Source organism: Accipiter gentilis, chromosome 8 (genome assembly GCF_929443795.1).
Source record: "Accipiter gentilis chromosome 8, bAccGen1.1, whole genome shotgun sequence".
Classification (NCBI taxonomy): domain Eukaryota; kingdom Metazoa; phylum Chordata; class Aves; order Accipitriformes; family Accipitridae; genus Astur; species Astur gentilis.
The window spans coordinates 12,023,177-12,037,532 of NC_064887.1; the positions used below are offsets into that span (position 1 = coordinate 12,023,177).

At 55.1% G+C, this 14,356-nt stretch overlaps 1 protein-coding gene across 1 annotated transcript in view; it reads right to left on the minus strand.

Annotated features, from left to right (window-relative positions):
* The window catches only part of RNF220 (ring finger protein 220), a 233,840-nt gene that overhangs the window by 88,579 nt on the left and 130,905 nt on the right, over nt 1-14,356 (minus strand). The window contains exon 4 of the mRNA XM_049808212.1: nt 1,726-1,855. Within this exon, the coding sequence (XP_049664169.1) occupies nt 1,726-1,855 (130 nt within the window). The remainder of the gene's footprint in view (nt 1-1,725; nt 1,856-14,356) is intronic.

The following is a 14,356-nucleotide window of genomic DNA, read 5'->3' on the forward strand; positions in this document are numbered from 1 at the left end:
GGCTGCCGGTGCCCGTCACGTTTATAGGCCTACATTTTATTTTTATGTTTATTGGGTTATTTGAGATCATTATTAGTTTCTCTCTCCTCTTGTTGATGTGTTCTTGCTCCCGGCTCCTCCAGGCGGGAAAGGTGGGGGAATGGGAGAAGGGGCCACCCGCTAGACCGAGCCACCCTGCCACAGCCGAGCAGCGCACGGGGGCTCGACCCGCTCCCGTCCTGCTGCCCGCTATTGCTGCCCACCCTGCTCACCCTGCCTGCTGCTGCCGGCTGGCCCCGGCATCGCTCCCCTCCGGGACTGGGAGAGACTGTCCCTGTGCAGAGCCTGCCGTGTTACAGATTAGCCTCCATCGCCTGAATCCATCGACTAGATTGAACGTTATCTATCACACTACAGAGGGAGTCGTTATTTAATAATTAATAAAGACCTCTGATTCTTCTTCGCCGCCTGCGTGGCCGAGCGGAGCGGGCCAGGGAAGCGAGGGCAAGCTGGGGAGAGCTGTCTCCTATCTAACTGCTGCTGTTATTTAAAGGAATAATGCCATTCTTTTTCATTTGTCAGCTGGCCCACAATGGCCCTTGTCATGCTTTATGATTTAGGGTTTCCTTTCCTTTCCCATTAAACGCCACCTTCCCATCACCGCCTCGCGCCAGCCAGCCTCTGCTCCTGGCTTGCGGTTTCAGTTTCACTCTGATATTGGCCCAACTTCTTTGATGGGCTCCTCCGAGCACTAATTGCTTCTGTTCATTTAAACCTGTTCACTAATTTGCAGTGGCCCTTTATTAAGTTGGATGCAGCCCAAATTACACCATAAATTACACTCGCAAGGGGACTGGGTGTCGTGGGGGATAAATGGGCTGCCTGTTCCCTGCGCCCCCCCCTCTTCTCCATCTTCCTGTGCAATGCGTGGGGGATGCGGGTTTCAGCCTGAGGCTGCGGGTGCCGAATTTGGGAGATCTCAACCCGGACCCATTGGGGGAGGTCTCTCTTTCTCTAGCTAAAGCTCCCTCTTTCTCCTTTCATCTGCAATGGCTATCGCTCAGTTGCAAAGAAGATCCAAGCTGGGCAGGGATGGATTCTGCATCCTCCACACTATGTGCAGCCACGTGCACCCCCTTGCCCTGGCACACACACACACAGACACACGCACTCTCCCTTCTCTCCTACCACCTGGTGACGTAACTTTGCTTCTAGTTGGCAGTTTGATTCCTTTCCTCACCTTTTAATGACCGGGGAATTCATTAATAATTGAAATAAACACGCTCTTTTCCAAGGCTGCTGAGTTTTATTAAGGCAGGGGCAGGGATCTGCCAACCCTTGGCTGCAGCCATTTCCTAAATAACTGCTAGCAGTTAAAATGCAATTATTATTATTATTATTTTTAAATAGGGGACTTTGCTGTGCTGAGGAAAGCAGAAGGGAGCTGAAGGCAGCTGAGGGGCAGCATGCACCGTTGCTGCAGGCCTGCTCCATCGTGGGATGTGAGCAATGTGAGAGCTGCTCACCCAAACGCAAGTCCCCAGGGAAAGGGGTGTCTGTGCCCTCTGGGAGGCACTTCTGCCTGGCTTTACCATTGTCATGAACTCCAGGAATATGTTTCTGCTCCACTGGTTAGCACTAAATCTCCCATATCTGGTAGCTGTGGGTACCACCATCTCCTCTGCCATCTGCGGGTGCCCCGGCTGGCTAACCAGGGGTGCTGGTGGACCCCAGGGAGCTGCTTACCTGATGTTCAGCTGGGTGAGCTTCTCCAGCTCCTGCTCCATGTGCTCCTGCAACTCCCCGGGGCGAAGGAGGACCTGGCAGATGGGGCAGATCGGAGCCTGGCTGTCAAACAAAGTCGCTTTCTTTTTGCCTGTGGGGAGGAAAAGAAGGGAGAAAGCTTTAGCTCTGATCGGCTGCCATCAGCATCGCCTGGTCCCCATCCTAGCTGAGGTCTGAAACCAGGGAGGTTTCTGCCAGTATAGCCTCATTTCTCTCCCCGTCGCACGCTCCCTGGGGCAGGGACTGACTCTGTTCTGCAGCAGGACCGCAACTGGCACGAGAGCATCCCAGCCCTGGCCATGGGCCCTCCAGTCTTACAGGGAGACCAGCAACAGCCACATTTCGGGAGTGATCCCGTGGAACCCTGGCTTCCCCAGTTTGCGGTGCAGGCGGTGTGACTTGGGGCAGATGGATGACACAGCACTACCTGGTGTTCCTATTAACTAATAACAGATAATTAAGAAGAGCCATCTGCATCCTCCTCGGCACTCCTGAAGTCAGGTAGGTCAGGATGAGCCCCCGAAGGGGAGAGCGATTCTCCATGGGCACACAACAGTTGGGAAGCAGAGGAGACCCTGCGGTGCTGAGCTGCAGATGGCAGGGAGCAGATCTGGATGCTCGGCACGGCCGCCCCAGCGGTCACCAGCGATTGCTTACCCCGTCCCTGGGCTGGGATGGGGCCCCTTGCCCTCCCCGTACCACCAGCAGCTCTGGACCCCGCAGCCGTCTGAGCCGCCTGCCTGGGCTTGCATCATCCCTGGGCGAGATTCGGGGGTGCCTGTAGACCCTGATCCCAAGCTGGCCTGAGCCCCTGAGGCCACTCTGGAAGCAGGGTGCTGCCTCACACCCTCCTCGCCCCAAATCCTCCCTGCCGCTCCCCTGCCCAGCCACATCTCCCTGGTTCACTCCCTGCTCCGAAGCCAATTTCCTCCAGCTCAGAAACTTTATTGCCCCCTCTTTAAGGAATATACAGCGTCTATTTAACATAAAATAAAACTCTAAAGCAAACAATGAAGTTTCAATAAAACAGAGAAGCCCGCAGGTCTCCAGGCCCCCCTCTCCCAGCTGTATTAGCAGCTCTGCTCATGAGAGGGCGTGCGGAGCCTGGCTCAGATGGCTCCGGCAGGGAGAAACATGCTTTATAGCCGCCTGTTGTCATCTAACGTGAACCCTCCTGCTGGATTATTTATTTATGTATTAGACATGGATCAAATTGGTTAAATCCGAGTGAGAGGCAGTAATGCACAATAAAGCAGCCAGCGCTGGATACGAGGGGGCTGCGTGCACTGTGGCCTTCCAATCAGGAGCCAAAAGGTGCCATTTTATGGCTCCTAACGATGGCAGAGCCCAGTTAAATGAATCCCCATTAAAGGAATAGACCTTCTCAAAGTATAAAACATTGGTGTGAGTGGCTTTACTGGGTCCCTGCTGCTCACTGTATAACCGCCTGGCGCAGGCATTTAACGACAGGAAGGGTCTGAAATAAGTTTGAGAGTCACCTTGGCTCATCCTTGCCTTCCAGCAGGACACAGCCTACGTGCCTGGCAGGAGTGGGGCCATTGCCAGGACATTACCTGCCCTTTTCTTCAGCCTCCCTGTAGGAGGTGGGGGAAACTGAGGCAAAAGGGGCAAGTTGGGGCAGGCCAGTGCTGTGGGGCATCTCCTACCTCCCCAGCTTCTCCATCCACTGGAAACTCTCCCATTTGCAGACCCAGGAGGAAAAACCAGCTGGTCTCTCCTCCGGACTTGAACCACTCCTGACAGCTCCTGGGCAAAGTCCCGGCAGATCCCGGGTGCCTCGGCTCCTCATCCCTACCACCCTTCTGCCAGAGAGGTCACAGCATGCAGCCCATGCAACTGGGAATATCTTCCTCACTCCTCCTTCCCTCGTGTTTAAATAATGCCCAGAACCCAACCCAAACCCAAACAACCAGCTCCTGCTGACCCTTGCGGGAAAGGTCGGCATTTCAGTAATTCCACCTTCCTCTTGGAGCTTTTCCACTTTTGTGTAGTGGGGGCCCAAAATAGCCCAGGAGCGTCCCCGACCACCTGCTATTTATAACCCCAGCTTCACAGCAAAACAATGGAGCTGTCTGAGTCTCCCTCCCAAAATAAACAGGCAGCCTTTGAGCGGACGGGAAATCCTGCTGGATCCCCGCTGTGGGGTGTGCAGATGGACGGGTAAACAGGCTGCCCTCCGCCCTACTGCGCCGCATCCCCGCTCCCAGCCCAGGCCACCGCGGTGGGGCCCGTGAGCCCCCCTCGCCTGCCACCCACAGCTTGGGCTGGTGGGGCAGGGATGCTCTCAGCAGCACTGGAGGGTGAACTGGAGGTTAGGCATCCTTGGTTCTCTGCTCTCCGGGGAGCCCCAGGATGTTTCTTTGCTGAGGGGAGGTGATGGAATGTCCTGGACCGCAGTGCTGGGATGGGCAGCTTCGGACCAGGAGGCGCAGCTGGGGTCCCTCCTGGGGACCAGCTCTGTTGCACCAGGCTGGTGGCTTTTTTAGCTTGCTGCACGCCCAGGTCCTCACTCCCTGCTTGTTCTTCAGGGCTCTTCCATGGGGTGCATGTTCCTAAGCAGAGGTGACTTTTTGGATTTCAACGGCTGGGCAACCAGGAGGGATTTCAGGCCATGGGAAGGAGCCTTGCTGCCTTCCATGGCCACTCCCAACCCCAGCCCAGGCCAGCAGGAGAAATGAGCAGCGAGGCCTTACCCACCAGCTACACCAACAATACGGTGACAAATTCGTGCCAAGGAAGGACGTGACAGCTGTCACCCTGCATCCCTGTGACAGCCGCAAAGATCCCCTTGCTCCAGTGAGTGTGGGAGGCTGGTGCTTGCACTGCAGCAAGGGCTTCCAGAGGGGCAGGAGAACAAGGGACCTGGACATGCAGCCAAGTCCCTGACGTACAGATTGCAAAGCAGGAGACAGAAGGAGCCCCGGCTCCTGGCCCAAGGGGCTGACAACCACGCTTTTGCAGGAGCAGGGCTAAGTGTGAGCGACAGGCAGAAGGGAGGGATCATCTCCCATGCCAGCAGGACACCTACGCAAGCCTCCCCAGGTCTGCGAAACCCGCTGCATGCCCGCGCTGCCACAGAGGCTGCCGGCGGGATGCGTCTCCCCAGATCAGCGGCATCTGCATCCACAGCGTGCCCCAGAGCCTGGCACATGCCCACGCTGCGGTGTCTTACACTGAGCAGTGGTACCCAGCTCTGTGGCGTGGGATGCTGGGTTGTGGGGAGGGAGAGGATGGGCATTGCGAGTCCTCGGGTTTTGTTTGTGGATGCAAAGGTGGAGGGAGGTGCATACATGTTGCCTTTCCTCTCCAGAGCAGGGACGTCCTGGTACCCATGAAAAAGCAAAGGATGCTGCACTGTGTGTGCACCTGGACATGCTGGGGGGTAGATGCTTACCTCGCTCGAGGGAGCAGAGCTCATTGATGTGCCCAGGGCAAAATGAAGGGTCCATATCCCCGAGCAGGCTGGACCCGTGCCTGCCCCAGCAGCGAGTGCTCCCCGCTCTTCTGTCCCTGCCCTGTGCCAAACCTGCTCCTCGGAGACCCTGAATGGCTCTTTTCAGGCTTTTGTTTTTTGGCAGCTGTGTTTTTGTTTTCTTTGCCCCTCTCTCTCCCCTTCACTCTCTGGTTACTCGGTGGGCTCAGCTCCAGTGTTTACCCTCCTCGGCTTTGCCGTGCTTCCCCTGCTGCTGACCCCCTGCTCACCAGTGCCAGAGAGATGAAAAGGCAAAGCCTTGGTGCTCCCGCTGTTTGCCCCGTCTCCTGGGCTTCGCAGAAATGTTTAACTCCAAGTGTTGAAACCGAATATTTCCTGCTCTGAAAGCAGAGGGCTCGATGCGCAGACGCACCCCTGCGTGGAGGAATTTGTCCACGGGCTCCATTGGAGGGCATCTGCAAATGGATCCCAGCCCAGGCAGGGATGGAACCAAACTCTCCCGATCCTGCTGGGGATCGAGGGCCAGATCTGATACGGATCCAACATAATTCCTCTGAGTCCAGTCCTCTGAGTGTCAGGCTGGGAGCTGGGCTCAGGTACCGGCGATGCAAGTGTGGCACTGAATAGGTGTGAAGGCACGAAGCCATCCCTGCTCCCACCCTGCGTCTGTGCCCCAGAACGGAGGGCTGACAGCACTAACGAGGTGTCTGCAGGCCAGGACTGGGTCACTTGGAAGGGAGAGCTTTCCCCTCACAAGCAGAATGGCAAATGCTGTTTTGGAGAGCATTTAAGTGAGGAATAAAAGGGGACCCAGCCCACCAACAGCCATTATAGCCTGTGATGTATACAGCCCCTCGTCACTATGCCGCACTGAGTAAATGATGCTCCCACGTCACTCCAAATGAGCAAAGTTTACAAGGCGTGAGGGCTCGCTCTGCCCAGGAGCTCAGCAAGTTGCCAAATGAATGAAATAAATAGTTTATAATTCAATTGCTCAGCTCCGCTGATGGCTTATTGCACAGCCAGGTGCCTCCCCAGGACTGCCACCACGGGTGGCACAGGCAGTGCCAGCGGGTAGGGAGCACTGCTGGGGGCACTCTTTCCTAAGAGCCCTTTGCTGTGCAGACCCCAGGGCATCTGCGCAGGTTTTGGGTCACCTCCCCACACTGTCCTTCCTCACAGCCATCTGAAACTTGCCCCCGGGAGAACCAGCTCTTCTCTCCCAACTCCTAATTTCTCCTATCTCAAACTGTTTTCCACTTGTCTGAGTACCAAACTCCCCCTCCTCCAAGATGCCTCCCTCCATCTCGCCCTCCTATTTCCTCTCTCTCCCTGTTAAACACTCCATCATTTAAACCCAATCAAAGCCAGTTGATCTGAAACTCTTCTGAATAGAAATGACCCCATGCTGGGGCCCTGCAGCCCCGCGTGCCGCTTTGGGGGCCGCGCTGAAACCAGGTGGGTGGTAATGGAAGTGCTGACACAGGCTCCTTGACAGCATCACCACTGCCAGCGCCTGTAATAATCCCTCCTGGCTCCCCCGCAACTTGGTTTCCGCGACGATTATTTTCCATTCGATGATGGGCTTGCTGTTATTTGTGTACTGATAGCAGATATCTCGTGTGACAAGCCTCCTTTCCTTCCAGCTCAAAAAACAATAATTCAAAGCAAGCCCCATATTAGCTTGAAAATAGCCAAATGCTCACTCTTCTCCCAGCAAGCCCGCACTGCAGCCGACGAGGCTCGCAGAGCCCTGACAGTAAGTGCAGCCAAGGGGCTGCGCCGCAGCTGGGAGAGGATGACAATGGTGGGGCGACGAAGGCGGAGATGGTTCACGTGTCAGTGCAGAGCACCCTGGAGTAACAGCAGAGGCAAAAAGTATTTGGCAATAAAGTGAGGGAGCAGGAATAAAGTTGCTCATCACTCTCCCATCTCCCTGATTATTTACTGGTGTGCTCCCAGTGCCATCCCCATGGGGCTGCATCCTGCCTGCTGGGTGCCACCTTGGATCCTGCTGGTGTTGACTGGGGCCAAAAGGTACGTGGCCCCCAAAAACCTGCACAAAGGGGTGGCTTGAGGTCAGGGCACGTTCTGCTCCTTCCAGCTGGCCCTTTCCCTTCCTCGGGCTCCTGGCTGGCTCTGGGATGCAGACCTCGGCTGTGTCGGATGTGGACCTTGGCTATGTGGGATGCAGACCTCAGCTTGCTGCCCAGGTCTGGGTGCCCTGGATCTGGCCCCTCTTGCACTTGCTCTGCACAGGGTGGTGGAGAGCCAGGCGCCAGGGACAGCAATGGGCAGTGAGGTGACTCTGGCTTCAGGTGCTGTGGGTGGGTTCAGCATCTGGCTGTAACCACATCCACAGCACGCCTTAACTCCGCAAACACCTCACAGTGCAGCGAGCACATCCAGATCACTGAGGAACCACCTTGCATCGAGCAGACCTGCCCTTCCCTGGAGGACATGTGTTTTGGAGGTGTGTGCAAGCGGGAAGGGAGCAGAGGTCTGGAAAAGTGGCTTTTCATGTAAGAAAAGACTTTTGAAAAGTCACTGCTTCTCCACTCCTGCATCACAGCACAAAGCTGCCACAGGACACCAGCAGAAGCTGGACTCGGATTGTGCTGGGCATGGCACGGGGCTACTCCTGCCTTGAATCTAGCAGAGAGGGCCACAGGGATGGGTGACAGCGAATTTTAGACAGCTAAGGTGTATAAAACACATAGAGGCACAGAGGGACTAAGATACCTCTACAAACTCATGGGCAAGCTGGGGCAGAGCAAAGAGCTGAACTCAGCCCCCTGCATCCCTGCCAAGGGCCTGATCCCCAGCACTGCTCCCTGCTAACGTGCCCAAGCTCCCAAGCAGCTTAGAAAATATACCTGCTTCTCCTGAGGCTAAAAACTACGGAGGGATCTCAGGCAGAAAAGCTTGCTAAAATACTGATTTCCTTCCAAAGAAAAGAGTCGCTCTTGTACCTGCCTCTCCAGGCAAGCTGGATACTGGAGAGGACTGGTGTAAACTGGTGCAGTGCTGCTGCCACACAGCTAACATCAGCTGGGGTGATCCCATGAGTTGCGTAGTAAAAATGTGTGTTCAAACAGCACCCTGGGCTCTTCAGAGGCTGTTGCACGTCCTGTCGCGTCTGGCACCATGTTTCTCATGGCGGGTGGCAGCCCGGCAGTGAGGAGAGGTGAGGAGCCCCTCCGAGCATCCGACCCCAGCACTCGTGATCCCGGCCCTGGCTCCCCACCTGCGGAGATCACGGCTGCCCGGCACGGGGCAGAGGAAGATGGATTGAACTGGGCAATAATTTAAGAAACTGAGTGAGTCTGTACATCCAATCACTTTACAAATCAGGGGAAAAGGAGAGAGGAGTAAAGGCAGGAGCGGGGGGAGAAGTGAAAAGGCTGCGCAGGGAAATGCATCACAATTACTGTCTCGGCTCTAATGAGGAGCCTGTCATGAGGCTGTCATCCTGCGGAAAGCCACCTACTCAGAAAGATTCAATAAAAAAGTAGCAGAGAGATAAAAAAGAGATATATTTCAGCCCTTGCTAATATTCTTTTCATTTGTCCCAGCACAAAATAAGATACTGCACTTAACCGGCTCGGTTAAAATGAAAAGGGGGGGGGCGGGAAGGGAGCAGCATTGATCAATACCACTAAAAGCCGGGAGACACGGTGATGGAGTGCAATTTTTTTGTCTGTGCTGAAGCATAGCAGAGGCCCGGGTGGGGTAATTTATGATTCGCACGCATGCTGGCTAACTAGAGGCTGACAAGACAATGAATCCTCGATGAGAGGGACGCGGGCTGCCGGGAGAGCTGGAAAGGGAGAGCATGACAGGGACCTGGAAGGGAGAGGGGAAGAGGAGGGCTGGGACAGGCTGCAGTCCCGTCTCCCCATGGCGCTGCTCCTGGGCTCAACGCAGCCCTGCAGAGCGGAGCAGAAATGCCTCCCTGGGCTTCACAAGAGAAAAACAGAGAAATACCTAGAGCAGGCCAAGGGGCTGCGCTGCCTCCGTCCCTGCCTTCCTTCCTTGTGGCTCCTGGCACGGGAGGCTGCCCATGCCGGCTTTCCCCAGGGAAGCACATTGGTGTCTGGCCACGACCCATGCTGGGCTGGAGATGGATCAAACTGGGACAGCAGGGACCAGGGACAGGGAGAGGTGATCCCTTCTCTGCTCCAGCTTCTCTGATGAGTGCTGGTATGAGCCTGGGCAAGCTCAGGACCACAGAGTTGGACCTTCCCACTGCCACCCATCCTCTGCCCTGGCAGCGAAAATGGAGCCTCCTCCAACCCACTGCCTCGTCTCCAAAACACACAAGTCCTGGGGAGCAGCTGGGTCTCCCCAGCATCAGTGAAGTCCCTGGCTTCAGCAAATATGGCACGGCAGAAGCTCTCCTGGGGGAATCCTACAGTTCTGTCCCTCCAGCCTGGGGGATCTCCTGGAGCTTGATGCACCTCCTTCCCCCCACATCCTTGAGCTGCCCTCCATCCTGTGGGTCTTGTCACGCCATGCAGCCAAGACTGGCCAGGCTGTGGACAAACCACCCAGAGCCAGTGAGACCCAGGGACCGTGCCTACAATTCTGCAAAATCTGTGGCCCACAGCCAGTCCTTCCTCAGTGGGGCTTGCAAAACCAGGCACTGGGACCCATCACACTCCCCAGCAGGCAGGCAGCCAGGCAGGAGACCCCAGGGCTCTCTCGCTGGCTGTGCTGTGTGTGCAGTCATGGCTGGACTGAGTACGGGGAATGGCTCTGCCTCCTCACCATCCCTCCTCCTCCTCCTCCTTGATGGCCTGGCATGCCTGGGGCTGTGCATCCAGGGCTGGCAGGCGGGTGACATTCACTAGCAGGCCTGGCCTCTAGCCCTGTTTGCTGTTACAAGGGTCACTTTTTGTCCCTTGTTAAACCAGTCCCCTGAGCTGGGGTTCCTGCTGGGCTGGTGGGAGAGGGTGGCGAGGAAGAGCTGTGTAGCTGCATTGCCAAAGTGTGCCTTGATTATCCATGCTCTGCATCAACTCTTGGGTTGGAAAGACCTGGAGCAAAATACCTTCTTTAGCTGCCAAAAAATAACAGCAATGGGAACTAGAGAAGGTGGGAGTTTCACAGGAACATCCCCATGTCTGGCTGGGAGCCCATAAGAGAGCTGGGGTCTGAGGTCCTAGACACTTTTGGAGTCTGTGCCATGCTCTGATTGCTTCATCCATACCAGAAACCAGGCTGCAGTTGTGAGCGGGAGTGACAGCCTTGCACAAGGGCTGGGGGAGAGCCAGAGGTCCTTTCCCTCCTGGCTGCATCCCACCACTGCACATCCCAGCTCCCTGCAAAACCTGCAGGATGATCCTGTACCAGACTGCAGCTGCTCAGCTCTTGCGCGCCCCGTCCTCCTGCTCCTCTGGCTCCTTGGCGAAGGATCTGGCTGCATCCTGAGAGACAGGATCAGCCTGGAAATGGGACTCTGCCTTCATCATTGGCAGTGAAACAAGAGCCTGGGGACCACCCCACTGCCAGCAGGGCAGGGGTTTGCTGTGGGTCCCCCTGCAGCCCAGAGCGGTGCCCCAAGAGGGGCTCCAGCCCCATTCTATCCCTGCAGCAGATGCTTGCAGGCAGCCACGCTGCTCCCATGCCCTTGACTTGGAGGGCAGCCTGTTAAGTTGGTGATATACTGATACGCCTATAATTCGAAGGGGTGATGGGGTAGAGTCTTTCCCTGCCTCCCACCCACTCCCTCCCCCCCACTTTCCAGCTCCTCTTCTCTCCTCCCTCGGGGGTGTGTGGGGCACATATCGAAAACACAGATATTGAACTGTCAAAACTATTTCCTACAAGAAAATAGATTCATCAGCTTGCAGCACGCAGGGTCATTGCCACATTTTCCCCTCGCGCCAGCACCTGCACATGCCGGCGCATACCCAATGCCTCTTCGCAGCACCGGCACTTTAGCTTGTAGCTCAGGGCCCTTAAGTGACTTTGAGAAATGGATAATCGATTATAATTCCACGGGCCTCTCTGCAGATTTATCCGGAGAATGTATAAAAGCCAGGGATTGGGAGAAGCGGGTCCTTCTGGCCAACACGTCGATTGCCTGCACTCTCCGTGCCCGGCTCGGAAAATCGCATCCCGAGCACGACTCTGTTTAATCCATCAGTACACAATCAATGCACTCTGTAATCAACTCTTGATCACTTAATTTTACACATGTTGGCTGAATCCCTTTGTTTAATCACTAGATCAGGCTGCCTTGTTGCACTGCCCCCTCCCTGCTTAACCCTCCCTGACCCTCGTTCCCCCCTCCTCCACCGGCACCACCAAACGCAGCCCGGAGCCTTCATTTCACCTTGAGGAAGAGCTCCTGTGAATTTAGAGAGCTCTGAGATGGCAAAGGAAGGGCAGAAAAAACAGAAGGAGTGAAAAAATAATGCCGGAGAGAAAGAAAATATTTTCCCTTCTGTGTCTTCCTAGAGCTTGTCCTGGCCGTTCCCACCCACATAACAGAAATCGCTGCTGGGAATTAAAAGGGGGCTGCGTGTTGGGATATGCGCACTGAAGGTCTGCAACATCCCAGGGAGAATGGGCACATTGGGGTGTCACTGGGCAGAAGCACCAGCACATGATGGGCGCTCATCACGTGGCTTCCCCGGCCACATCTAGCCCCTCCAGCATCCTCCCCACCCCATTATTATTTTGACTGTTTTAGCAGCCGAGGCCATTATGATCATCGGTTCTTGATCTTTCCCTCCCAGAGGCATCCTTGGGAACATTGCTCCCATCTCTCCAGGGTTCATCTTCCTTTTTGTGGCAAGAGCACGACCCCAGGGTTGCGAATGCATGTAAACGCAGCTATTTGGCATTTTTAGCGAGATTTGTGTCGCTAGCCTGATGCCACCTCACCCTTCACCCGTGCTCCGCTGGTATGCCAGGGTTAGCGTCCAGGGATGCTCATAGGTGGAGATGTCTGACTGCCCGACATTGAAATGCGCTGGAATTTTGCAAGCATGCCCCTCATCCTGCTGTTGAATAACCCCTTCCATGAAGAGTTGGTCGCATTTTAATTGTGTGATGAGAACCTGAAGGCTCAGAGATAGGGGGACCACATACTTGCAATCCAAACGTGGACCATTTTGACCAGCCACATAGGTCACATTCCTCCTACCTGAGCAGCACAGCGGTCGTTCATAACCCAGTTAAATCTTCCTTTTTAAAGAGGCCTTGATGCTGCCTCTAATTTGGCACGTGGAGTAACTGCTGCTCATGCTTGCAAGAATAAATGATGGGATATGCTTGAACAAGAGGGATCTGGAAGTGCAATTGCCAGGGGAGTGTGCAAATGTTAGCTTTGCACAGGAAACTCGCACAAAACTGCGTGTTGACACCAAGAGGCCAGTTGTAGGACAAAGCAGGCGCGGATGTTTAAAGAGAATTCCAGTTGCTATCCTATAGCAAATAGTCTTCAAAGAGCCCCTGGAGCTCTCGGCTTCTCAGCATGGAAAGAGGAGCTTGTACAAGATGAAACGCAAATAAATAGTTTACCATAGAAAAGATATCCAAGGCAAAGAGTGAGATGCAAGTTTTAGATCTCACATTAGCCAGCTGGGGTTTTATTGGTCCCCAAGTAAAAGCTGTAAATAAAATACAAACCTAACCTGCATATTGTCAAACTACATTTAAAAAACCCCACAACTTAATTGCACTCAAGAGCACCAAGGGGCGAACTAGTGTACGGTGCATCACAAGGCAGCCTGCAGAGCTGTTAGTAAAGTGTAAATCCAAGAGCTGGACAAGTGGAGCCTTTTACCTTGGGATCTGCTGACAGACACGGATTACTTCTGCTTTGCTAACATAGCTCATTCCTGCCCCAGAAACTCTTGGTAAGGGGTTAGTAAGAACAGAGAGCACAGAAAGCTCTCTCCTCTGCTCACACTGACATTGGTGCCAGTGAGGAAGGATGGGTGGTGGGTGGGATGCTGAGACCCATCTCCTTGTTTCCAGGCTCCTTGCCTGGCCATAGGGAGCAAAGGTGATGCTGCCCTTCAGGGAGGCACAGCCCAGGTGACAGGGACAGCGGCTCCAACCAGAATTAGCCAGCAGGGAATGCGTGAGCAACCAGAGCATCTTCCCCTCCTGTCCTCACTGCTGAGGGCTCCCAGGGGCTCCTGGGTCAGCCTCTGCAGTGCTCCTGGGGAGCTCCAGAGCAAGGACAGGTCTTCCCTCCATGTCGGGCTCTCATCTCTCCGGTGAGGGAGCTTAGCTGCTCTTTTCACCCACTTTTCCTTTTCACTGCATTAATTCTTTAAAACTTAATATATGCTGATATGTTGACAACATCAAAACTAGCCCACCTGGCTCAGTTTAAGAAACTGCTCTTCCCAGCAGATCCACGCTTGGGATCTGGTCTGGTCTTCACCTGACCACAGTCTGCAGGGCTTTTTCCCCAGGGTCTGCAATTGTTCAAGGTACTCTGAGTTCCACAGGAACAGGCAAAGCCAGACCAGGTCACTCTGTCCCTGGAGTCCCTGGCTAGGGGATCAAAGGGTCACCCTGCCTGGGGTCTGCCACCGAACCAGAAAAGGGACAACTTGCTTTGCCCAGGGGTGATGCTGGGCTGTACAACAGTCGCTCTTCAGCCAGCTCCTTCTGCCCATCCCTGCTCCTCTTCCTCATCCCCTGGCACAACACGCACTGTTTGGGTTGGGGTCCTGCTGTGTAGGAGCAGGGCAGGATGAGGCCTCGCAGGCACGTCCAAGGAACCAGGCGGCATCTCTCCCGCTAGCGCTGCTGGGGAGAGGATCGCACCAGCCAAGCTGCCCTCACACCCCATGGAGCAGACCCTTCCCATGGCCAGGCAAACTCCACATGGATTTATTTGCTGCCTCCAGACCACAGGCACATCACAGGCAATCAGGGATGATGCCCTGTCCCGGAGAGCTGAGTGCCCAAACAGAGTGTGCAGAAGGGGAACCCAGGCAGAGACGGGACATGCCTGGGTTTGGGAGAAGAAGATAATGTCAAAGCTGGGGATGGGTTTACAAATCCTGGCCCAGCAGCAGTGAACCCTCTAGGAAGAGCAGGAAAGACCTCGCTGCAAGCCACCATGGAGGAGACCAAGCAGAGGGCCGGAGGAGAGCCTCCCCCACT